This window comes from Rhinopithecus roxellana, chromosome 8 (assembly GCF_007565055.1).
Source record: "Rhinopithecus roxellana isolate Shanxi Qingling chromosome 8, ASM756505v1, whole genome shotgun sequence".
NCBI classification, from domain to species: Eukaryota; Metazoa; Chordata; class Mammalia; order Primates; family Cercopithecidae; genus Rhinopithecus; species Rhinopithecus roxellana.
The window spans coordinates 38,788,240-38,813,112 of NC_044556.1; the positions used below are offsets into that span (position 1 = coordinate 38,788,240).

The following is a 24,873-nucleotide window of genomic DNA, read 5'->3' on the forward strand; positions in this document are numbered from 1 at the left end:
GCCAAGATGGTGAAACCCCGCCTCTACTAAAAATACAAAAATTACCCAGGCATGGTGGTGAGAGCCTGTAATCCCAGCTACTCAGGAGGCTGAGGCAGGGAATTGCTTGAACCCATGGGCAGAGGTTGCAGTGAGCTAAGATCGTGCCACTGCACTCTAGCCTGGGCGACAGAGTGAGACTCCATCCCCCCCCCCCCAAAAAAAAAGGAAATCAATACAGAGTGGTCACATAAATCTTTCAGAGATCCTTAGTCAATGTCTTTAAAATGGTTTTTTAAGTGTTGTGCTTTCTCATTAAAGGTATGAGGGAAATACTACTTTAGCTGTGGTTCCTTTCTGGTAGATGACTTGCCTTTTCCTTTTTGTTTTATTTGTCCATTTGTATGTGTTACTATTTTGCATTTAAACTCTGGCACCAAGAGCTGTACTGAAAGAGGCACCAACAAATGTGGTTGCTCCATAATGGAGAGAATGTCAAGAATGTTGACTATCTTTAGACCTGCTTCATTAATAGATAAGATAGAAACTAAAGAACCCACCCAGTTGGAAGAAGTTATTAGTCAAGTAGTGCTGCACACGTGACCACAGAAGTTAAAAAGGTAAATAATATGTCTCTACATGGGGGCCACACCAGTGAATTTGGAGAAGGATTTCTCCTTGGAGTCTTAAGAGCCTATTTTTAAATTTAAGTGAACACTGTCTTTTATTTGCAACTATATTCGTTATGACTGAAACACACATATACTTTTTGATTTTCTTTTTTCATTTCAGCACAATAAAATTGCAGTCTGGACACGAGTTACTAATTATTGCTTTCGTAGCTGGTAATGCACTTAGGAAAGTTAGAAATGAGTAAGGAAGAACCACAAAATAATAGTAATAACACCATATGTCATGCATTTTAAGAAAACTGCTAATGTCTACTTTTTGGCCTTAAGTTGTAGTTGTGGGAGGCTGCTTCAGGGGGAGGTGTCTGGAACAAGGGGCTCTTCTGCTCCTCTGAGCTTTGGAGCACCAAGTTCAGGCTTTGTGTAGATAAGCTCAAGGATTTTCAACAGGGGTGGGGGAGTGGAACAATCTAAATTTAAACTATAGAATCAACATTTTCTTTAAAAATTGTTCCAGTTTTCGAGAGGCGTAGGTGGATCCTGTGAATTATGTGATAATGCACACACTTTTCCTACATCCTGCTTATGTCAAAACATTTCCAGAGACTTTCATTTGGAGGTTTTATTTTCAGGCTACAGAATGGGGTGGGGGCTTCCTTTTTTTTTAATCTCTTATGCAAAGAATTTTAAGGAGTCTTAGGCTGACTTTTTAATAGGAGAAGCTGGTAAAGGTGAGTGTTCTTATGTGAGCACTAAAGATACTTAAATTTGATATGTAATAATGTATTTGCAAAGCAAAGAATATAAATAACATAAAAGTACTAGCATTTAGATGTATTGTATCATTTAATCCTTAAAAACACAAAGTGAGGTTGGCAGTATTCTTTATCTCCACGCTATGGAAGAGGAAATTGAAATGTAGGCGTTAGTAACTTGACTAAGGATACATTGCTGGTAAGTGGTAAAGCCCAGGATTTTAACTCAAGCCTGTCTGATTGAGAATGTGGACTCATAAGCACTCATAAGCACAATATTGCACTCTAAATTAATAATGTAAAGTTAGTTTCATTCTTTCAGTAGGGAAGATGGAAGGCTGCAGAATAGGGATTTTGATAGCAAAAATCTCATTAACCCCAAATGGAAGTGGCGCTGGCAGGGCCATTCTGAAGCCTACCGGTGGCTTCAGAGGTGTTAAGAGTTTCCCACTGGTCTTAATGCTCTTGGACGGAGAGAATGTATCTTGAGCCAATGTATTAATAGTAGATTGCTTTGCTTATGTAGTATGCAATATACGGGCATACATTTTCTTGACTATTATCTTAATGACTATTCCAAATTATGACTACCTTAAAAACTACCAAAATCCCCTGCTCCAGAATTTTCAGTTTCAGATGAGGTCATAATTCATAGCCTTACTTTTCCCATCTTCTCCTACAGGTTGGACGTGATAAGTATGAGCCTGCAGCTGTTTCAGAACAAGGTGATAAAAAGGGCAAAAAGGGCAAAAAAGACAGGGACATGGATGAACTGAAGAAAGAAGTTTCTATGGTAAGTACTAGGAGGAATATTGTATTCCATCCTTATTAAAAATCCATGATTTTTAATCCTCCAGACCTCACTGTATTCTTCAGTCAAAGAACTGCTTTATATTAAAAGAGATCATAGCAGCTGTACAGATCTCATCTTGTCGTAGAGGTTAATATTGAACATTTTCTTTTTAAAAGCTGTTAGAGGGTAGGAAAAGTTAATGCAGTCACTCTGGCATAACCACAGATCAACAGAAGGAACTTAGGTTGATATCATGAGTCTTTGCTTTTCTCTGTATTATATCAAACATTGGGAAATTCAGCCTCTCCAGGCTATGGAAGCTTCCATCTACTTAACCTGTCTAGAATTGACCTGGTCATCAGAGAAGGCAGATAAGGTTTTACTAGAATCCTGAGAGCTGCTGGGTTTCTCTGAAGTGTTGCGGCAAGTAGTAATGGGCGACCGTCACTCAGCTTCAGCCATTCTCCAGTGAAGAGCTGTCAATGATAGCTGTGTGGTTGTGAAGCCACGAAGCGATGGTGAAAGCGTACCAACTTCTGCACTGAAGAAAACATCTGCACTTCATTTAATAAGCTTAATTATAGTAATGAGTAATGCTATTTTTTTGTCATTTTTTTATACTACCCTGTTTATTTTCTTTGTTTCTGTTATTTTTCCCTTAGGATGATCATAAACTTAGCCTTGATGAACTTCATCGTAAATATGGAACAGACTTGAGCCGGGTATGTTCTTGTTTGAAGGCTGTTGTACAAAATCCTAGTTTTCCGTATTGTACTTTCCCCTGTATTACATACAGGTCTAACCTCAGGGGCTCTAGTAAGAAAACGACAGACACCATCTGCGTATCTACCATGTGCCATGCACAGAGCTTGGGCTTTTGTATGCTACTGTTTCTTTTCTCTTAAACTTTTTGAAAGTGGATGTTATTTTCTTCTCCCTATTTTATAGTAGTTGAGAGCCAGTAAGGGGGAACACCAGGACTTGCAGTTGGCTTCAAAGCCATGCTTATGCCTTGACCTTTTGATGATAAATTTTCCCTTTATTTTTCTACATTTGTTAAATTCAGTTGAATATTTCACCTAGTTGAATCTTCAACAGTTCACATTTTTGTACTTTTCCCAGCTAGTCCATTGTAGTGTGTTATGGTTATACTATCATTTGTTTAGTTATTCCATCATTTATTTGTAAATTGTTTTGTACAAAATTTAAAGAAACCTTTTCATAAAATACGCGTTATGTATCCTTGTTATCTAGAGGATTTTGACATTAAATGTGTAACAAATGTTATAAAAGTAAATAGTCTAGGCGTGTCTTATTTCCAGATAATCACTGAAAAGTCTGGGAATAACTTGAATAGCAAGCCAATATGTAGTATTTTTTCAGTAAGGCATCAAGAGCCTTACTGATATATATTGTTTTTTGTCCACAGTTCCTGGTTCATAACTCCCTTAGCCCTTATTACAGTCTTTTGTTATAATGTTGGGTGTGTTAGACCTCAGTGTCAGGCTTCAAGAAACAGGATCTCTTTCCTGCCCTCCTTTCACCTGCCACAAGGCAGGACTCTAATCTTGTTCCACCTTTCTGATTTTCCAGGTAGATAGTGTTGGAATTGAACTGGAGGAAATCTTGGTGGTGGGGAGAAACTGCCACACCTTTGGTCACAGAAGTCATCTTCTGTGTTGATTGTTGTGGTGTAAGAGTAGAGAAGAGGCCGGGTGCGGTGGCTCATTCCTGTAATTTCAGCACTTTGGGAGGCCAAGGCTGGTGGATCACCTGAGGTCAGGAGTTTGAGACCAGCCTGACCAACATAGAGAAACCCCGTCTCTACTAAAAATACAAAATTAGCCGGGTGTGGTGGTGTGTGCCTGTAATCCCAGCTACTCGGGAGGCTGAGGCAGGAGAACTGCTTACACCTGGGAGGTGGAGGTTGCAGTGAGCCGAGGTTGCACCATTGCACTCCAGCCTGGACAACAAGAGTGGAACTCTGTCTCAAAAAAAAAAAAAAAAAAGAAAAAGAAAAAAGAAAGAGTAGAGAAGAACATGGTTTGAGAGCGTTTTTCTTGACACAGGCACTTTAAGCTCCAAGAGGAGGCCTCGACTTGATTCAGAACAACATGCCAACAGTGACTCTGCTCACTGTGTGCCAGGCAGTCTCTATAGCCACTTCACATCTCACTTAAGTTTTTATTAGAGTCTTAATGAAGTGTGCTGTCTCCGACCTATGCCCATTACTCAAATGCTGTGGGTCTATTTCCTTACTTGTAAAATGAGGTTAATAATGCCTTAAAAAGGATTGTCATGAGAATTAAACAAGTTAATTAAAACACTGAATTCAGTTCCTGGCATGTAGATAGCACTCAAATGTTTGGTAACATGAGCACAAAATACAGAAATAGATTCTTTAGACAAAAATATTTTATTTTTTTGACTTGATATTTTGAGAGTATAAAAGTGATCATATTTTCCTCTTTTAATGAGAGCTTATATATAATTGCCTGCTATCAGTGAATCTTGGGTTTAAGACCCATTAGAAAAATAGCAGGCTTTGGTAGAGTGGATTTTTCCAGTGAGTACTTTTCAGTCAACAGGTTTATTGGGAGTTGGCTAAAATGCACATGGAGGTGAGCCCTTGCCTGCCAGACAAGCAAAGAATCAAGCTGTATATTTAAAACTTGGCTGCTAACCCAACGGATTTCTACAGGAAGTTTTTTCTCTTTTGAAGTTTGTAGAGGGGTTTTTCCCCCTCCCCACAGAATCAATACATAGAAAACTCAAAGCTGTTAATTTGCAAAACTGAATGGATTTGTGAAAATGGATACCTTTTTGTCAGAAATGCAATTGGCATTAATCCCTTGATCTAAAACTTAGAAGAAACCAGGCTGGATTCAGATTTATTGATGGATCAATTTAAAGAGTTTTAATCTGGGTGTTACGGGTTCCTTGGGAAACGTGGGCATATTGTTTGCCTGAACCCTTTGGAGCCTGGCTCATCAGCAGAATTATTCATGGAGGAATTTGCTAGGTTTTACCTTGGTTCTCTAGCTTGGGACATTTTGTTTCTTCCTTAAATCCTTATTGCAGCTATCCAGCTATCAGATAGGTATGTTGGCTTGTAAGTGCTGGTACAGTTTGCCTTATTTATATTCCACTGCTTCTCAGGGATTAACATCTGCTCGTGCAGCTGAGATCCTGGCGCGAGATGGTCCCAACGCCCTCACTCCCCCTCCCACTACTCCTGAATGGATCAAGTTTTGTCGGCAGCTCTTTGGGGGGTTCTCAATGTTACTGTGGATTGGAGCGATTCTTTGTTTCTTGGCTTATAGCATCCAAGCTGCTACAGAAGAGGAACCTCAAAATGATAATGTGAGTTCTGTAATTCAGCACATGGATTTGTAGTACACATCAGATATCTTCTCCGTCTTTGTCTCCCACTTATTCTCAATTACCACTCTTTACTTAATGGTTATGAACACTGAGGAATAGTGTCAGCAGCTGTTGCCTTCGAGGCCCATCCATTCTTCCTTCATTTCCAGTTCCTCTCTCTACCACCCACGTTGTAGATGCTTTTACAAGTGGGATGCCCACCTGCATGTGCTGCTGTCAGCAGGCAGCTCTGCTCAGGCCCAGCCGCCACCCACTGGATGGCAGAGCACAGCTTTTAATGTTGGCACATCCACCTGTCCAGAAATGCTTGGTGGCCATTTTTCAAAATCCACAAGTTGGTTGAAAAACAATCTTTGTTTTATAAAGCAGGAGAAACTGATGCATCTAGAACATTTCCAAAAGTCCAGTTAGTGGTCAAGTGTTGGTGTGACTGACTCCATTTCTGACCCTTTCGATGTGGTCTTTAGAAGGATAAATAAGAAAACATGAGTTCTATATTTCTGAAATCTTGGTTTCTCTATTAAAAATCTGTTTTTTATTCAGTCAAAAAATTAATTGAGTGCCCCTAATTCTTGTGTAGAGCCACGGGCCCTAACTTGTCTTTTCCCTTCCAGCTGTACCTGGGTGTGGTGCTATCAGCCGTTGTCATCATAACTGGTTGCTTCTCCTACTATCAAGAAGCTAAAAGTTCAAAGATCATGGAATCCTTCAAAAACATGGTCCCTCAGGTACCAGATGCTTTGTCCTTCCCCAGTGGATGACTTGACAGCCCCAAGCGTGTCAGCCTGTGAATTAGTGTGAAGTTAAGGTTTTCCAAATATTACATGACTCCATCAGAGAGATGGATGTCTTCTACTCCGCCCCAAAACAACCTGTTTTCCTTCTACCCCAAAAAGTGGTAGCCTTTCTTTTGAATGTAAACTCTGAACACAGGCACACTGTTACAGCAGTATCTCTTAAACTGGTGAGGAAGCTTTTGTAACTTGTGTAAATAAAAAAGTGAATAGTATCTTTGTTATGTATTCAGGTAATTAGGATTATAGACCATTCTTAATTTAATTTTCTTGTTTTGGACACTACCTTCTCTTTGTTGGTATACTAACGGTATAAATGGTTTCCTTTCCAAAGCAAGCCCTTGTGATTCGAAATGGTGAGAAAATGAGCATAAATGCAGAGGATGTTGTGGTTGGGGATCTGGTGGAAGTAAAAGGAGGAGACCGAATTCCTGCTGACCTCAGAATCATATCTGCAAATGGCTGCAAGGTAGATGTTTTATTTTAACAAACCTCATGGCTAGCTCTGCTGTTTGGGCAGCTGGATTTGAGGAGTACAGTAGCCCATGATAAGGCGGTGTATTCACATGACATTTTTCTTCTTTTCCTCACATACAGGTGGATAACTCCTCACTCACTGGTGAATCAGAACCCCAGACTAGGTCTCCAGATTTCACAAATGAAAACCCCCTGGAGACGAGGAACATTGCCTTCTTTTCAACCAATTGTGTTGAAGGTAGGCCGTTTTTTGGCACTTTGAGCACTGTGTGGTATTTCTCTTGGGCATTAACAAAATCAAAACCATAGGCACAATCTCTTGTTTTATTGGCTCCATTTCTGACAACTTGTGTCAAGCACAGAGCAGAGGTGTTTTCCTAGCTGGGAGGAAACCTTACGGCAGTTTCCCTTCCCTCCACCTGCCTCTTCTGTCAACAACACCAGTCTGGCATGGGTGTTGGAGCTGCTGTCCTGCTAATGGAGAGAAGTCCCTTTGCCAAGCAGCATGTACAACCAAAAGTCTGGCCCTTAAAAGTGTGCTTTTGTCAACTCTTTTTCTTTTTTAGCCATGCTATGTAATTGTGTAAAATCTGTGGCTTCCTTCAGGTTAGATACAATTAGGTACAGTTCCTCCTCCTCTTCTTTTTAAGGCACCGCACGTGGTATTGTTGTCTACACTGGGGATCGCACTGTGATGGGAAGAATTGCCACACTTGCTTCTGGGCTCGAAGGAGGCCAGACCCCCATTGCTGCAGAAATTGAACATTTTATCCACATCATCACGGGTGTGGCTGTGTTCCTGGGTGTGTCTTTCTTCATCCTTTCTCTCATCCTTGAGTACACCTGGCTTGAGGCTGTCATCTTCCTCATCGGTATCATCGTAGCCAATGTGCCGGAAGGTTTGCTGGCCACTGTCACGGTAAGAGGCAGGTGATGGTCACCCTGACTCAGATCAGCTTGCATGAACGTTACATTCTTCTGCTATCCTACTCTAAGATATTGCCAGCTTATATTTTATTCTGGATGTTTGATACAGTTTTTCTTGAGAGCCACATCATATGGTGAGTTTTGACGGTGAGAACACCTCAGCATTTGTTGATACGTAAGATAACCCCAAAGCATACATTTTGCTTTTAAATTATGTGGTCCAGAACAGTGCAGTGGAGAAAGGAGAAGAACTTGGGATCAAGTAGGGGGATAGAATAGGGTAGAATCCTGTTACTATTTTTCTTAATAGATTGCTTTTCTGGAAGGAAGGGGAAGCCTCATGTATGGGTTCCCCTTACTATTTCTTCAGACTTCAGAAGAAGGTTGGAGAGATTTAATTTTAGACAAATTTCTTCCACATTAGGGTATAGCAAGAATCTGTGTAGAATTCCAACCTGATTGAGTGAAGTAATAATCTTCCTTATATTTTTTAGGTCTGTCTGACACTTACCGCCAAACGCATGGCGAGGAAAAACTGCTTAGTGAAGAACTTAGAAGCTGTGGAGACCTTGGGGTCCACATCCACCATCTGCTCGGATAAAACTGGAACTCTGACTCAGAACCGGATGACAGTGGCCCACATGTGGTTTGACAATCAAATCCATGAAGCTGATACGACAGAGAATCAGAGTGGTAAGGCCAGGGCTACCACACACCTCAGCCACCTGCTCCACTTGGTTTTTTTTCTTTTAAGAAATTGCATGAAAAAAAAATTTTTTTTTTAATGCTCATGACAGCTTTTTCTTTCTTTCTTTTTATCATTTAGTGAAGAGTCAAGGGTATGGGATTTTGATTTTTTGCATGTTAGCAGAAACTTTAAATTGCCCTACAAATGTGATTGAAAAATGCCTGAAATGTGATTGGTTTCATTAATTGGGAAATGAGATGTATCACTGCAAATTTCTATAGGACTTTAATAGGAGAAATGAGAACATAGCCTTTGAAGTTAATGCATTATTGTTCTGTTGTGTTTTCTTGCCTCCATCAGGTGTCTCTTTTGACAAGACTTCAGCTACCTGGCTTGCTCTGTCCAGAATTGCAGGTCTTTGTAACAGGGCAGTGTTTCAGGCTAACCAGGAAAATCTACCTATTCTTAAGGTATGCTCAAAAGTTAACTAATGGGTTGCCTTTTGGAGGGGTGTAGACAGCACACGAGAACTGCCATTTGAGTGTTAAAAGTAGCAGATTACCTTTGTGGTCTGTGTGACTGTTCACTGTAGAACACTTGGAGTGGTCTGTGCAGTACTTTGCTGTAACTTACATTGTGTTGCCTGTAGATCCTGATGTATTATAGGACCCCCTGCTCCATATAAGTTGATTAAAAAGGGAAGCTGCAGTAAAAATCTGACCAAAGTGGGATGGGAAGAGATGGAAGACAGTCTTTATTGGTGAAAAACCTAATTCATCTGCTTTTACTACTCTGAGTTTATGTTATCACCTAACCTAGTGGACAGTGAGAGCTGAGGGCTGTAGTGACTCCATAATCGTATTTGCATATTAGGATACAGTAGATTCCAGTAAATCCTTTAAGCCATTTATTTTCCTGAAATAGCTCAGCTTATCTTATCTTACTGGTTCTTAGCTTGTTTACTAATGATGTAAAAATAAGCTCCAGGCCAAAATAAGCCCAGCCTTAGCCTGTGGAATTCTGATGCAGTTTGAAATGATTGAGATTTTACTGTGCTGCCCAAGTGAAGATGCAGTCTCAGAAGCATCGTGAATTGTACAAAGTCCTATAGGAGAAGAAAGCTATGTGAGGCTCTCTGGGTCCCACATTCTCTGTGAAGCTGCCTGTAGTAGTTGTGGGTATAAACTAAGTTGCCAAAGGTAATATGGCTTGGATGTAACTCAGATGCCTTCTGTGGTGAGGACAGGGCTCATTTATTCTGCAAAGGAGATTTTCTTGGCATTGAATTGATGTTGATTTGAGGATAATGTTGTTTATCTTGGGGATAAAACTTGAGATAAGTGTTTCATGTTTTTCTTTACCTCAAAGTGGAAATGTTCTAGGCTTTGAGCATCAGGTCCCACAAGTATCAAATCTTTCCTGATTAAAAAACCCCAGAAAGGTAGCAGAAGCTGTATTCCAAGTATTTCTGGAGTTGGGCCATCTTGATGGCATTATTACTAAAAAGTGGGGGCGGGGGGGGGAAGCAGCCCTATTTTGCTTTTATTAAAATAGCTGGCTTTTATTTAAAATGTCCCCCACTTATTTTGTGTTTCTTTCCAACCCAGCCAACTTTCTTGCTCTGTGGAGCTGCTATACTTCTGAGCATTGATCTGTTCATCTGCATATGCAGCCTTACATGTTAAAGTTCTAAAAGGCTTACCTATATAAAAGTTGTTTACAACTGAAAATGCTTTCAGTATGTCAAAATATAAGTGTGTCATCATGTATCACAGATAATATGTGTCACCTGAAGCATGGGCTTTGACTAAAATGTTACATGTTTCAATTTTATTACTGTTGGAGCTGGTAATAGCTTTCAGTTCACATCCTTCAGGCCCAGTTAATTTTGCGCAATTATGATTAGAATGTAAAGTCTTCTACTTTGCCCTTGACACAAGCAGTTTGTCCCCAGTCCTGAGACCCTAAGCATTTTCTTATGAATTCTACAGTAATGAAAGGTGCTATAAATGTTTAGTCTCTCACTTGGTATTTTCAGATAAGTAACCAGAAATAGGTAGTTGGGAATAGCATTGGCTTTGAGACTTTTCAGTAGGCCGGGGGAAGACAGAAATAGACTGCAGTAGGTTGGATGGGTGTGTTATACCTCTTCTAGGGAAGGTGACACCTTCCCACACCCTTCTTTCACTAGAAGCTACTGTGGGCCGGGGAAGAACATTGGGTTTGAGTCTGAAGCACTGTGAACAGCAGTGGTCTGGGCTAGAGGGACTTCTGTCCCACTTAACACCGCTGCTTCCTTCTTGCCCGTGCTTTGCTACCTCTGACAAGATTGGAATGTGTCTTGAGTTATTTTTCCTGTTTTTCAGTGATGCCTCAGTGAAATTTTTTGGAGATAATTTACAGGTGATGTCTCTGTTCACAGCGGGCAGTTGCAGGAGATGCCTCTGAGTCAGCACTCTTAAAGTGCATAGAGCTGTGCTGTGGTTCCGTAAAGGAGATGAGAGAAAGATACGCCAAAATCGTCGAAATACCCTTCAACTCCACCAACAAGTACCAGGTCTGAAGATCAATGGGTACACGGAGGGCGAGGGCAAGCTGGGGGACAAAGGGGAGGTACATGAGCAGGAAGAGGAAATATTCTCCCTTTGGAGTTGTATAAGCTTTAGCTTTAAATTTTACCCTTGATTACATATAGAATGTCATAATTTAGTTGAATATCAGCAGGATAAATGAAGCCTCTTGCAAAACACTGTTGAGCCCTTTTGAATACTTTTGGTTTGGGGTGGGTGTGGGCATGTGGGGTGGGTGTGGGCATGTGGGGAGGGTGCTGGAGGTGTGTGTGCACAAGTGTGCCCCAATCCCTGTGTTCTGAAATTCTGTATGTATTATTTTTTAATGTGAACAAGTGTCAGGCATTTATGAATACATCATAGTGCTCTTTTTTTTTTTCTGTAGCAGTCAGAGTATGTTACAGGTATAAGATACTTCAGAGTTCAGAAAGAAGGGATCTTGGGTCTTTTATAGCAAATACTAAATAGTAAATGAAGCTCCGTTTTCCACCATGGACTGCCACACATCCAACCATCCAATGTTTATATCTCAACAATCCTTCACAGTTGTCCATTCATAAGAACCCCAACACGTCAGAGCCCCGACACCTGTTGGTGATGAAGGGTGCCCCAGAAAGGATCCTAGACCGTTGCAGCTCTATCCTCCTCCACGGCAAGGAGCAGCCCCTGGATGAGGAGCTGAAAGACGCCTTTCAGAATGCCTATTTGGAGCTGGGGGGCCTCGGAGAACGAGTCCTAGGTATGCAGACAACCTGGTAACAAAGCGCCTGGGCACGTTTCTATCAAGTAACCTAGTGTGGTAGACAGTTAACAAGTGATCCTATGAACCTCCATGTCTTGTTGACCTTCCTCTGTGTCTTTCAGGGGCAATCCTCCTACTTGTTTATTTGCCCCCTATCATTTTGAAAACAGTAAGTGCTGGAGAAATGTTCAGTGTATTGGGCTGTGAGAAACAACGTCCTGATGGTTTGCTTCTAACTTGTACTTAGACCTTTGGTCTCATGCTAGTCAGTTCTGTTTGTTTTTTTAAAAAACACAATGGTGGAAGAGGATCTTTCTTATCTAACCTTTGTTGCTATGGACATGAATAATAAGCCTAATTAAATTAAAGGTAATTAATTCTTAGTGTGTCTAAGTTAGACATACTATTTCCTGACTGCCTTGGAATGGCTGTGAATTTACATGAGCACTTATATGCTCAGCTCAGAAACTAGACTAACGGTAAACTTTTAGTCTAAGATGCTATCTATTTTTTTCTACCCTGACAGCTACTGAGGCTGAGAAGTTCACTTTACCCATTGTCTAATGTATTTGGGGAAGTGGTATTTATAATACTTTGTAGCTTGACAGATACTACATTCATTATTTATATAATGCTTCCTATTCTTCTTAACTTGGGTAAATCTAACTCATGGTATCTTTCGTATGTGTCTATCGAACCAAAGGATTGCTATCTTCTCTTAAGTATTTTTCACTTCACTACCTCCACCACCCCAAAGTGGAAGCAGTCTCTCTTCTTTGAGTCTACATGGCACGTTAAAGATCATTGTAACCTCATACAACATTAAAAGGAATGTCTTACATTATCTTGATTTTTGTATTAACTATACTAGATGATAAACCCCTTGGGCAGAATGCATCTGATCTGTACTTATCCTCAAAAGTAGCTAGTATGATGTCCCATATTGGTGCTCGGTAATATGTTTCAGTTAAATGAACAAGAGAGCAGGCCATTCAGTTAAATGGCCTTGATGTTTCCAGAGAAGGCAGCTGAGGCACATAATTCCATGATTTGCCAAATCCAAATAACTTAGTGTCATCATCAGTGGGGAAGTCTAGAACCCTAATATCCTGGTGCTCAAAATTAGTGTTATCAATTCAGTCTTCTCCACAATAAACAATTTCCAATTCCTCTGAGGCCTGGTGTGATGGATTCTCTCTTTCAAATGCTTTTTTCTTTCAGTGACTCTGTCATTCATAAATGTTAAACAAAACCCTCACTCTGTTATAAAAATACAGACTAAAAATTTTCCAAAGTAAACATTCCAGAGAAAGGTAGGCGGGCTGAATAAGCTGCTGTTGTCCTTACCGCCTGGCGTCACTGAAATTTTCAAAGGCTCCTGTCCTCCTCGCAGGTTTCTGCCACCTCTTTCTGCCAGATGAACAGTTTCCTGAAGGGTTCCAGTTTGACACCGACGATGTGAATTTCCCTATCGATAATCTGTGCTTTGTTGGGCTCATCTCCATGATTGACCCTCCACGGGCGGCCGTTCCTGATGCCGTGGGCAAATGTCGAAGTGCTGGAATTAAGGTAGTGCCCAGGCGCCTCCTTGGCTTCATCTCTTACTGCCTTGGGACACCCTACTCAGTGAATGTTGCCCTTTGAAGTCCGGATGGCCAACTGTTTTATCTCACCTGGAATATTAATTTCTCATCTCCAAAGCTTTACTTGCACCCAGAAAAGACCAAATAGTATTAAAATGATGGTGTAAACACACAAGAAATTAAAAAATTTTTTGGAAAGCAGTTGTTTAAAAAAGAAATGTAAGCAAAGTAAAAACAACAAAAGACTTGAAGTTTTAAAACATTGCATTATTCTAAATTAATGTACCTTATGCAATGAATGGCATATCTTCTGTGTTTTCAGTTAACTGTTTGTTAATGAGTGTTTGGTGTCCTCTGTGTATCCGTCTTTTTTTAAGTAGCTGAATGTTACTCAAGTGCACTAATAATCCTGTTGCTGGGTATGTGATTTGTTTCCGTTTTTTACTCTCAGGATTTTATTTTATTTACTTTTCAAGACAGAGTCTCGTCTGTTGCCCAGGCTGGAGTGTCATAGTGCGATCTCGACTCACTGCGACCTCCGCCTCCCAGGTTCAAGCAATTCTCCTGCCTCAGCCTCCAAAGTAGCTGGAATTACAGGCACCCGACACCACGCCCAGCTAATTTTTGTATTTTTAAGTAAAGATACGGTTTCACCATGTTGGCCAGACTGGTCTCAAACTCCTGACCTCACGTGACCTGCCCACCTCAGCCTCCCAAAGTGCTGGGATTACAAGCGTGAGCCACCACACCCGGCCTGCTTTCAGGATTAATACTGCCCTGAAAAGCTTTGTAGAAGTTATTTCCTCACCACTCTGACTACCTCTTTTTAAAGTATATTCTAAGTACAATCACTGCATCAAAAAATAATAACAATTTTGAATTCTTGTCACATGTTGCTTTTCCTCCAAATTGTGCCAATAGCATGTAGCATGTGGTGTCTTCACAGTCCCACCAGCATCAGATTTTTATCCTTTTTTTTTTTTTTTTTTGCTGGTTTAGTAATTTTCAAGTATTTTTATGTGACTGTGTAGAAGGAAAAATAGACATTGTGGATGCTAGTGATCGTGGACCAAGATAAAACCTGAGTGTTGCCTTTGCGTTTCCTTTCTGTGGATACATATGTTTATATTGTTGGCTGATCGATGTTTATTAGTTTTATATTTGCATTCCTTTCCTTTTGATAGTCGAAGCCGAATCATCCTTAGTATTTACTCTTGCCTACTGGATATAAGACTTTAAGGTCATTTCCTTGGCAGTTGCATTCAACACATTGTCTTGTTTATTACAGGTCATCATGGTCACAGGAGACCATCCAATCACAGCTAAAGCTATTGCCAAAGGTGTGGGCATCATCTCAGAAGGCAATGAGACCGTAGAAGACATTGCTGCCCGCCTCAACATCCCAGTCAGCCAGGTGAACCCCAGGTAAGGCAGGAAGCTCAAATCACAGTCTGCCGAGCAAGTAGTGATGGTTTAAAATCTTCAGTGTGGTTCTATAATGGTTTGCATCCAGGCTTGCTCTGAGTAGGAAATGTACCTGCACTGCCAGAAAGCAACCTTGTCATTCCTAAGGAGGATTTTAAGTAAGAGCAAGTCATAATAATTAGCATTTAGATGGTATTTACTGTTCTAAGAGCTTGATATGGTGACCTATTATTTGCAGAGCAGGGAAGCTAGGGATTCAAGAGGCTTTTGAAGTACCTCAGAACTGGTGAAGTCATGTAGTAAATTCAGCAGTCTAGCTTCTGATTTCATGCTGTTAACCACTGAGCTCTACTGCCTAGCACCTAGCACCTTGACACTTGCCAGGTCCACACTAACAAAATAAAATAAGGAAGGGACAATTACTTAGGTCGTTCAGGCAAACACAGGAAACACTTGGCAATGAAGTAAAATAGGTAATAGCAAATTGGTTTTGTTTTAAGGTTTAGGGCCCTTTCACCCTCTCTTAGGGTTAGAGGAGGGTTTGGTCTTGTATCAGCACTGCCACTGTCTAAAACTTGTATTTCTTTTTTTCTTTGATGGAGTCTCAGTCTGTCGCCCCGGCTGGAGTGCAGTGTCATGATCTTGGCTCACTGCAACCTCCGCCTCCTGAGTTCAAGTGATTCTCCTGCCTCAGCCTCCCAAGTAGCTGGGATTACAGGCCTCCACCAACACGCCCGGCTAATTTTTAAATTTTTAGGAGACATGGGGTTTCACCATGTTGGCCAAGCTGGTCTTGAACTACTGACCTCAAGTGATTCACTCGCCTCAGCCTCCCAAAGTGCTGGGATTAAGGCATGAGCCACCACACCCAGCTAAAACTTGGTTATATTTCAGCGTGTCTTATAAAGGTAGGGAAAGAATACAGACAGGCCTGCCCCAAAGATTGTTATGAGCCTCAAATGAGATAAAATATATGAAAATGCTCTGTAACCTGTAAAGTACTGAACACTTAATAGCTCTTACATGCTGGGGAAAATTCCTTCTTTGTTTTGTTTACAAAGTGATCTGCATAAGAATATCCCCTCTTAACGTGATGGACACGTGCTGGTGATGTGATGAGGGACTTTTTTTTTCTTCTGTCCTAATTCTAGGGATGCCAAGGCCTGTGTAGTGCATGGCAGTGATCTAAAGGACATGACCTCCGAGCAGCTGGATGACATTTTGAAGTACCACACTGAGATAGTGTTTGCCAGGACCTCCCCTCAGCAGAAGCTCATCATTGTGGAAGGCTGCCAGAGACAGGTCAGCCAGCACAAGGATCGGGCTGCTTTAGGCACTGTTGGCTTTAGGGATTGGAGTTCCAGTGGAAACACAGCAACGTTGATGGATGTAAACCTCGCTGTATTAGACTCTGTATAAAACAGGCCAGTAGGAAGCTCCCAGGCATAGAGAGGGTGACTTGTTAATGGTTTAGCAGTGACAGAAGGACTTTAAAGTCCAGGTATCCCACTGTGTCCCAGAGCTTGACCCCTCCATGGAGTCATCCGATATGGAGTCCTAGTATTTGCAGTAGAGATGTGAGTGGTCAGGAGACTACTGGGCATGCATACAGGAATGGGATTTTCTGGAGTGCAACCCACCAGAGTCATTACTTTGGGTGGCCCTTGTTAATGCTGGGGGCTATGTTTGTTGTCACTTGTCAGTTCTGTTATTTGGTGTAGGGCCTGTGTGAATACTTCCCTATGACTGTTCTCAGGCTTCATAAATAGTCTCAGTAGGAAAGGAGCAGTGTCTGTAATGAGTGCTCAGAGGGGGCATGCGTCACACTATTTCCATCACTAGAAACAGTGATTGGTATTAACCCATTTTCCCTTTTCTGGGGTAGGGTGCTATCGTGGCTGTGACTGGTGATGGTGTGAATGACTCTCCAGCTTTGAAGAAAGCAGACATTGGGGTTGCTATGGGGATTGCTGGCTCAGATGTGTCCAAGCAAGCTGCTGACATGATTCTTTTGGATGACAACTTTGCCTCAATTGTGACTGGAGTAGAGGAAGGTGAGAGCTGTTTAAGGTGTACACCAAGATCTTATTCAGATACTGCCCATTAACATGCATTTCTGTATATTTCTTGGATATGTTCAGTGTCCAATGTGCTTGTCTCATAAGCTAACAGTATCTTGCTTCTTCATAGGGCGTCTGATCTTTGATAACTTGAAGAAATCCATTGCTTATACCTTAACCAGTAACATTCCCGAGATCACCCCCTTCCTGATATTTATTATTGCAAACATTCCACTACCACTGGGGACTGTCACCATCCTCTGCATTGACTTGGGCACTGACATGGTGAGTGTTGCAACAGCCACAGATCAATAGTAGTGAGGTGTGAACTGTGTCTTCATTCACTGGCACTGTGCTCCCAGCATCCATGAGGCTGGTGTTGGGAAAAGAAATTATCAGGACCAATATCCAGTGTGTGTCCCAATCCCAGCATCACAGAATCAGTAGTACCGCTCTTCAAGGCAACAGTTAACATCAGATGGGAATCTTTATTTTTGTGTACTTCACCTAAAAGATTTTTAAATGGGAGGGCAAGAATTTTATAACAAAAGGTTCACCATATTAGCTTCCTTATTTTTAGTAACTAAATTCCTTCTCCCCACCCCTTCCCAGGTTCCTGCCATCTCCCTGGCTTATGAGCAGGCTGAGAGTGACATCATGAAGAGACAGCCCAGAAATCCCAAAACAGACAAACTTGTGAATGAGAGGCTGATCAGCATGGCCTATGGGCAGATTGGTAAGCTGCAGCCTGGAGTGGGAAGCTGGCACATCTAAGGCATCTGAGGTGATGGTGTCCTCTTCAGGTTGTGATTGATTTCAGAGACTGCAAATCCAGGGTGACTTTCAGGTCTAGGATGAGCCCTAACAGGGTGAGCCTGTGGAGTTTCTGTAAACTGTCTTCCATGTGAGAATACATCTGTTGCTGTTTGCCCAGTTACCTTTTATGGAAACTGGTTTTCTATACTGAGCACCTTGGAACTGGTCTCAACTCTGCCTGAGAAATGAGGATGTCCTTCCTCACTGAGCCTTGCGGAACATGAGGCATGGTTTTGAGGAATTGTGTATACTGACACACAGGCTGCTTTCCCTGGAGATAAAACACTTACCTGTCACTCACTTGGATGGAGACTTAGGCATTGGAGAAAGTATGTATTTGAGGGTTTGGCTAGTAGGTCACCACCAAAGGGTGATCCTCCATCCACCTTATGCTGAACTTCTGCCCCCGCAGTGGAGCATGACTAGCTAACAGGTGATCTAGGTGGTGGGCAATCAGCATGCCATTTTTTTTTAAATCCTCTGCCTAGGGTTCTTTCAAGAGAACCTGGTAAAGCCACCATGAATGTCTTATTCTCCTGGACTAATGGGTCACATAACTGTGCACACTTGGATAAAGTAGAACAGATTAGAACATTGTGGAAATTATGGCAAAGATTCATTAGACAGTTGTTGGCAACAAAGTGATTGGCTGGTGGCCCATCCTGACCTTCTCCAAGGAGGCCTACTTTTGAGAGGAAGGAAGACTAGGTCTCTGGTGGTATAGGATGAAACCCTGCCCTGAGGAACTTGGAGCAGTGTGGTTAAATTGGATGCCAGGGGAGGAGGGTCCTGAAGGTGTAGAGGAGAGTCAGAAGGTGCCACAGTGGCTAGAAAAATGGCAGCATGTAGGAATTTTGAAAGATGGAAAAGAAGTTATCATTTGTCAGAGATTAAAAAGTAGGGAAGTGGATTTCCTCTAAGGGTCATGCCCTTAGAAGCAGCTGGTCAAGTAACAGAGGTGGGCATTTTGAGAGCAAGGCACATGTGTCTCTGTGTAAGCTCCAAAAAGTGACTCAAAAAGCAGAGGGCCCTGAGATTGGAGTGTACCTCTGGGGTCTTCCATCCCATCCCTCATAGCCTGTGAGTGACCAGGCAGTTCTTCCCTGTGCTTTTATCAACCAGTGGGAAACACTCCTCCATATGTGCTCTCCCAGGTCCGCTGCAGTAATCAGCTGAAGGCTATACAGGTACCCTTGCATGTGAGGTTCTAGTAATTGGGATGTTTTTCCAACTTAGGTATGATCCAGGCCCTGGGTGGCTTCTTTACTTACTTTGTGATTCTGGCTGAGAACGGCTTCCTCCCACTTCACCTGTTGGGCCTCCGAGTGGACTGGGATGACCGCTGGATCAACGATGTAGAAGACAGCTACGGGCAGCAGTGGGTGAGTGGGCGCCTCTGACCTGACCAGTGTCAGAGCTCCTCAAGTCCCAAAAGACTGAGGCCACACTGCCACCGGCCATGCAGGTGAAGAGCCAGAGCTCATCTTCTGCCTTCTGCATTTCAGACCTATGAGCAGAGGAAAATCGTGGAGTTCACCTGCCACACAGCCTTCTTCGTCAGTATCGTGGTGGTGCAGTGGGCCGACTTGGTCATTTGTAAGACCAGGAGGAATTCGGTCTTCCAGCAGGGGATGAAGTGAGTAATGAAGGACATAGCAGGGCCTTGGCTCAAAGAAGGGGACTGGTGATTTGTAAACCCTTTGCCAAAAACTTAACATGTGACACATATAGCCAGGTTTCTGGAATCCCTAGTTTATAGGGCAAATTTAGGAAGCAAGAAATGTAATTTTCTAGTTTTTTCACCTGACCTCCAAGTTGTCAAGTACAACTAATACATAAAGATGTTGATCTGCCATTTTAATGCATAGCATTAAAAGATAAACCTTTATTTGCATCTTTTAAGCTTTTTCTCCCCCACTTTGATTTTAGGAACAAGATCTTGATATTTGGCCTCTTTGAAGAGACAGCCCTGGCTGCTTTCCTTTCCTACTGCCCTGGAATGGGTGTTGCTCTTAGGATGTATCCCCTCAAGTAAGTTGATCCTCTTGTAGCTCCAAAAAGTATGAAATTGTATGTGTGGCTTGTCCCCCCATTATTTGTGGTAATAGCTGTTATTTTCAGAATTTTGAGTGGTATGTACAAAAATTCCCATGGATCAGAAAACTGGGAAAGCTTTACATGTCAGTAAATCAGACTAACAAATCCTGAGTCTTCCATGACAGCAGCTAGTGCTTAGGATTTGGCCCAAGGTAAGATAAAGCCACACAGGCTCTAGCTCCATGGAACAGCAAACCACATTGAGCACTCAGGTCTGCCACAGTTCTAGTCCAGTTGTCTTTAGAGGCCAACTGGGGGTACGCTGGAGCTTAGGCGCCCACGCTCAAATCTTGATTTGCTTACTTAGTCACTGTCCCATTACAAGTCCTCCACCTTTCTGGGACTCTGAATCCTCTGCTCTCAAAGAAGGTTGGAGAAGCAGATCTAAGGTCCCTTTTACTTTATGATCAGTCATGGGTAGAGTTGATGAATGGAAACATACTGCTAGTCTTTGGCCTTCAAACGCAGTGAATGACTCTGCATTTCAGATAAAGTTGAATTTTCAAACAGAGGGTTTATCACAAACTCCATTAGCTTTTTGCAACATTGGTTATGTTTGGAGATACCTGGTAACTGATACCTGATTGAGGTTAAGCAGCTGCAACTTGATTAAAACGTGCAAAGCCACAGATTGTGGGATCCATTTACAAGTTCCTTCGAAGCTTTTGATTTAAAGCATTAGTCTCCTTTGAATTCCCGCTGTCCCCATCCTTGCTCACACCCGTCTGGACCATCTCTCAATCCCCTGTTGCCAGCACTTCCTTCAGCTCATCTTATCCCTAAAGTAACCAGAACTCATCAGCCTCATTCACTTTCTGTGGGGTATGTGCAGACATCGTCTGTGGTGCAAGATGAGACTGGCATCCAGAGTCAGTCTCATTGTCCCAACCTGTCTTTATAGCTTTATCTTGTACCCCTTACCCATCCAAGCTCATGTTAGGTGAATTCGACTTTCTTCCTCTTCCTTTGTATTTGGTAAAGGATGCTTCCTCCCCACATCCCTCCTTCTTTTCCCTCCTACCCTGCCAATCCCGATAGTCCCTTCAGGGCCATTTTCCTTAGAGCTTGTCCCTCCAGGGCCTGTGCACTTGCACCTCTTCTCTGTCATTACTTGTTGCTTATCATTTCACCTCCCTGCTAGGTTTTAATCTAGCAGGCATGGGCCACAGTGTCTTTCTTCTCTGTGCATCCCCAGCTCCCTACACAAAGCTGGTGTACAGCAGGGGCCAGCATCTCCAAATTGAATTCTGTCAGCTTGGGCCATTATATATTAAGATGGGGCTGGGAGAGGTCACAGAGCTTTCCAAAAGGGCTGATGGAAAATCACACTGTAAAGGGGGCATTTCCATCTTCTGGGTCCTTCCATGGTTTTTTTTTCCTTTTTTTTTTTTTTGCCACCACCAAAGGGATTGTTCTGACAGGTTCTGCCCATTTTTGGAAGGTGGTTCAGTTATTTGGTGATTCAGTCAAATGAGGTCATCTCTCTTAGCTGCCATGTCAGACACAGGAAGAAGAGGAGACCACCAGAGTCCTGCCCAGGGACAGCCTTTCTCACGTCATAGCAGGGAGCTGGTGATCACGGAGGCTGCCTGGAGCCTGTTAGCAGGCTGGAGACTGTGTGGCTCAGCCTCTGGGCCCCTTGGAAGCCTTTGGGCTCAGCTTTTTTCAGTCCCCAGGACCAGGACTCAGAATACAGAGCTGCATATCCCAAATGCTGTTGTCAGACATCAAATTTGGGGAATAAATAAACCAGTTTTGACCCACACTGGCAGGTCTTTATCTTCAAATGCTGGGATATTAGGCAGATGATCTTAAAAGCTTCTTAAACACTTTAGAAATGAAAGAAAGAAAAAAATGTTCAGTTGCTCTGGGATGTTTAACAGAAAATGTATTCTGCTCATCCTATAAACCAAGTCTTATGAAACCCAAACTGAAGATGAGTAGGTTTTCCATTACAAAGTCTGCAGACTGATTTCCTCTGCGACTCTAGGCCCTGGGCACATGGAGCAGCAATCTGTTTTAAGACATTTTTATTTGTTCTGTTAATGACTCAGTAGTTAACTGTGACTGTACTTGGCTTCTCCTTTCAGACTGATTATTTCGTTGTCACTGTGGTGACGTGCAATTTCTCTTTCTTTATTTGAACTGTGTTCGCGTGCATATAAATTGGTACCTCATTCTATTTCCAGACCTACCTGGTGGTTCTGTGCCTTCCCCTACTCCCTTCTCATCTTCGTATATGACGAAGTCAGAAAACTCATCATCAGGCGACGCCCTGGCGGTAATTATGGGCATTCTGACTTTGGTTAGAGGAGAAGCGGGAGGGGCTGTAGTTCTGTTGGCTTTTTGTTTCCCTTGAGGTGTCTGGGCTCCCTCAGTGGTCAGTCTGATTAGCTAAGGTGATTGGACCAGCAAACTGACCATAGTAACATCTTCAGAATGTAGATCTCAGTTACAGTTTGAGGACTCGTCATGTTTTAGACTTTAAAATACAAACCAAGTATGATTTAGTGAAAATTTGTCAGAAATCTAAACCATCTTTCCAGGTAACTTGGTATTCCTAAAAACATTTAAATAAGTACAGTTGAGGTCCCATGTTGAATTTGGATTTGAACACACCCGACCCCCATCATCCTCAGGTTGGTTTTCATCCGTTTCCCTCTGTAATGCTGGAGCGTGGAAGATTCACTGTTGTGTGTCTTATCTGTCTCTTTGCCACCCACAGGCTGGGTGGAGAAGGAAACCTACTACTAGTCCCCCATCCTGCACGCCGTGGAGCATCAGGCCACACACTCTGCATCCGTCATTCACCCCCTCTTTGTGCACTTCAGTCTTGGAGTTTGGAACTCTACCCTGGTAGGAAAGCACCGCAGCATGTGGGGAAGCGAGACGTCCTGGAATGAAGCATGTAGCTCTATGGGGGGAGGGGGGAGGGCTGCCTGAAAACCATCCATCTGTGGAAACGACAGCGGGGAAGGTTTTTATGTGCCTTTTTGTTTTTGTAAAAAAGGAACACCCGGAAAGACTGAAAGAATACATTTTATATCTGGATTTTTACAAATAAAGATGGCTATTACAATGGAATTTGTCTGTGCCCTCGTCGCTTCTTTGGTACAGATGTCTGTGATCTGGAGCTGTGGTTTTCAACATGTGAGTCCCTGACCAGCATTTTATCAGCATCACCTGGTTGCTTGCTAGGAAGGTGGGCCCAGACCCACTGAGTCAGAGATGCATCAGCAATGTGGCTTAATAAGCCCTCGGGTGATTCTGATTTACATTCAAGTTTGGAAACCACTGGCTAAGAGGAAGCATTCTGCCCATGCTCTTTTATTTGGAGTAGGTGAGTTTACCTGACATATTTTTTCTGGCTGCTGCCTGGGGTGATAGGGCTGTAACTCCACCTGCTGCCTTAGTATCTGGCTTTTTGATGGAAAAGCACCTTGCCTAAAGGACTTCCAGAGCCTCAGCGTATAATAAACTGCAGATGAGGCCCTTCTCTTCCAGTCTGAAACAGACCTGAAGCCTTCCTGCTTTCCCTCCAGAGATCACCACCACATCTCAAGTATGTCTAGCCCAGGGCTTATCTGAGAAGCAGAAATCTATCCCACACAGTCTGCCTGGGCATGTGTGCTGAGAAGTGGTTCCCTTCCTTCCATATAATGTGTTCCTAATTTAGCATCAATGACACAATTTCAGCAAGTGGTTATGTGCCAGCAGGCACTCAAGAAAAAGGTGAAAGAGATGTGTTTACTTCAGGGTCAAGTCTGAGAACACCTCCTGCTTTCAGAGCTCCTGTAAAAGGCTCCCCTCAGTCTCAGCCATGAGTGGTGCAGAGTGCTGTTAACTGCTGGTGCTTCTCCCAGGCTGTCATTGCCAAGTGTCACCTCCAAGCAAACACAACAAGCAAACTCCTTACCTCTGGCACCAAACTGATCGTGATCTGCCAGATGATCATAGTGTCTTTTTTCTCTGAAAAGCTTAACTCAGTCCTCATGCTTGGTTGCTGTGCATTTCCAAGCTGGGCCAATGGGGGAGAGGGCAGGAGTGACTCCTGTACACTGGGGCTGTGGTTGCTGCACCCACCCACTCCAGCCGCAGAACCCACCAGGGGCAGGTGGTCGTGGACTCTCTTTCTTGGGGCACTTCCCCTTGGATGATCTCTACGTTTGTCTGCAAGTCATCTTTAAAATGTGTCATTTGCTCAGACCAAGATAAGGAAACTAGGATGAAACTAACAGAACTAAAAGATCTTGGGATTAGAGGGTTGTGAGTCAGGTAGCAACTAGATCCTCCTGGAAGGCACTTTACTGGCCCAGCTGTGATGGCAGGGCTAGTCACACAAGACGTCTCTTGGGAGCTCAGGCTGGCACACTGGTGGTATCCATACCTCGACTCTTTGTATGTCTACTTTCGGTATCCCTGGAGAAGACCAGTGTACTTAGCTGCTGTGATGGAGGTCATGGGCATTTCCTGATGCAAAAGATTTGAAACACTGAGACTTTAGCTTCTGATGAGGGGACGCCAGAGAAAGCTAAGCCAGTGTTTCTCTGACAGCTCTAAGAAGCCCTGGTCTTCTGGGGAAACCCTGGAGGGAGCGAGGCAAAAGGAAGGCTCTGAACTTCCCACCCGATTTTCCACCAGAACATTTCTGCCCTTTACTATGTGACAATGCTTTGAATAAAAAGTTTTACAGCCAAACATTTGATTTAGGAAGAGCAGGTAAGTGAGCCGCTCTTCAGGGGTAAAGCTGGCACCAAAGCCAGGCCTGCTGTGGGTTAGAGCTTTCCCAGCTTTCTAAAAGCAGGAATGCTTGGGCTATCATTTCTACCTCTACGCTCAAACTCTCCTGCTGGCCCTGTCACTAGGAGCTAAAACCACTCCAGAGGATTCACAAGCAGCTTCTCACAATGGCCCTCAGCACTGTCAATTCTCTACAGATCTCTGTCTCTGACACCCGTTTTAAATGCCTTCCTAACACTTTTGACCACATACCTTTTTCAATATATGGGCCCTCACTGATAGTTCAACTTCTTAAGCTCCTTCTCAGCATTTAAATTGGAGTCTTATCCCTCTCACATCCTGACCCCTACCCCTTTCTCTAGCTATCACCCTCCCTCATGGACAAACTTCTAGAAGAGTCACTGCCACTCCTAA

The 24,873-nt window shown here is 42.8% G+C and overlaps 1 protein-coding gene across 1 annotated transcript in view; it reads left to right on the plus strand.

Annotated features, from left to right (window-relative positions):
* ATP1A1 (ATPase Na+/K+ transporting subunit alpha 1) overlaps positions 1–22,803 on the plus strand; it is a 31,595-nt gene extending 8,792 nt beyond the window's left edge. The window contains exons 2-23 of the mRNA XM_030936383.1: positions 2,046–2,156; positions 2,819–2,878; positions 5,316–5,519; positions 6,155–6,268; positions 6,669–6,803; positions 6,932–7,049; positions 7,462–7,730; positions 8,233–8,431; positions 8,787–8,896; positions 10,849–10,983; positions 11,543–11,735; positions 13,132–13,307; positions 14,610–14,746; positions 15,898–16,048; positions 16,632–16,800; positions 16,937–17,091; positions 17,419–17,542; positions 18,859–19,004; positions 19,128–19,258; positions 19,552–19,653; positions 21,909–22,000; positions 22,445–22,803. Of these exons, the coding sequence (XP_030792243.1) occupies positions 2,046–2,156; positions 2,819–2,878; positions 5,316–5,519; positions 6,155–6,268; positions 6,669–6,803; positions 6,932–7,049; positions 7,462–7,730; positions 8,233–8,431; positions 8,787–8,896; positions 10,849–10,983; positions 11,543–11,735; positions 13,132–13,307; positions 14,610–14,746; positions 15,898–16,048; positions 16,632–16,800; positions 16,937–17,091; positions 17,419–17,542; positions 18,859–19,004; positions 19,128–19,258; positions 19,552–19,653; positions 21,909–22,000; positions 22,445–22,473 (3,060 nt within the window). The 3' untranslated portion in view covers positions 22,474–22,803. The remainder of the gene's footprint in view (positions 1–2,045; positions 2,157–2,818; positions 2,879–5,315; positions 5,520–6,154; positions 6,269–6,668; positions 6,804–6,931; positions 7,050–7,461; positions 7,731–8,232; positions 8,432–8,786; positions 8,897–10,848; positions 10,984–11,542; positions 11,736–13,131; positions 13,308–14,609; positions 14,747–15,897; positions 16,049–16,631; positions 16,801–16,936; positions 17,092–17,418; positions 17,543–18,858; positions 19,005–19,127; positions 19,259–19,551; positions 19,654–21,908; positions 22,001–22,444) is intronic.
* Positions 22,804–24,873: the final 2,070 nt, after the last annotated feature.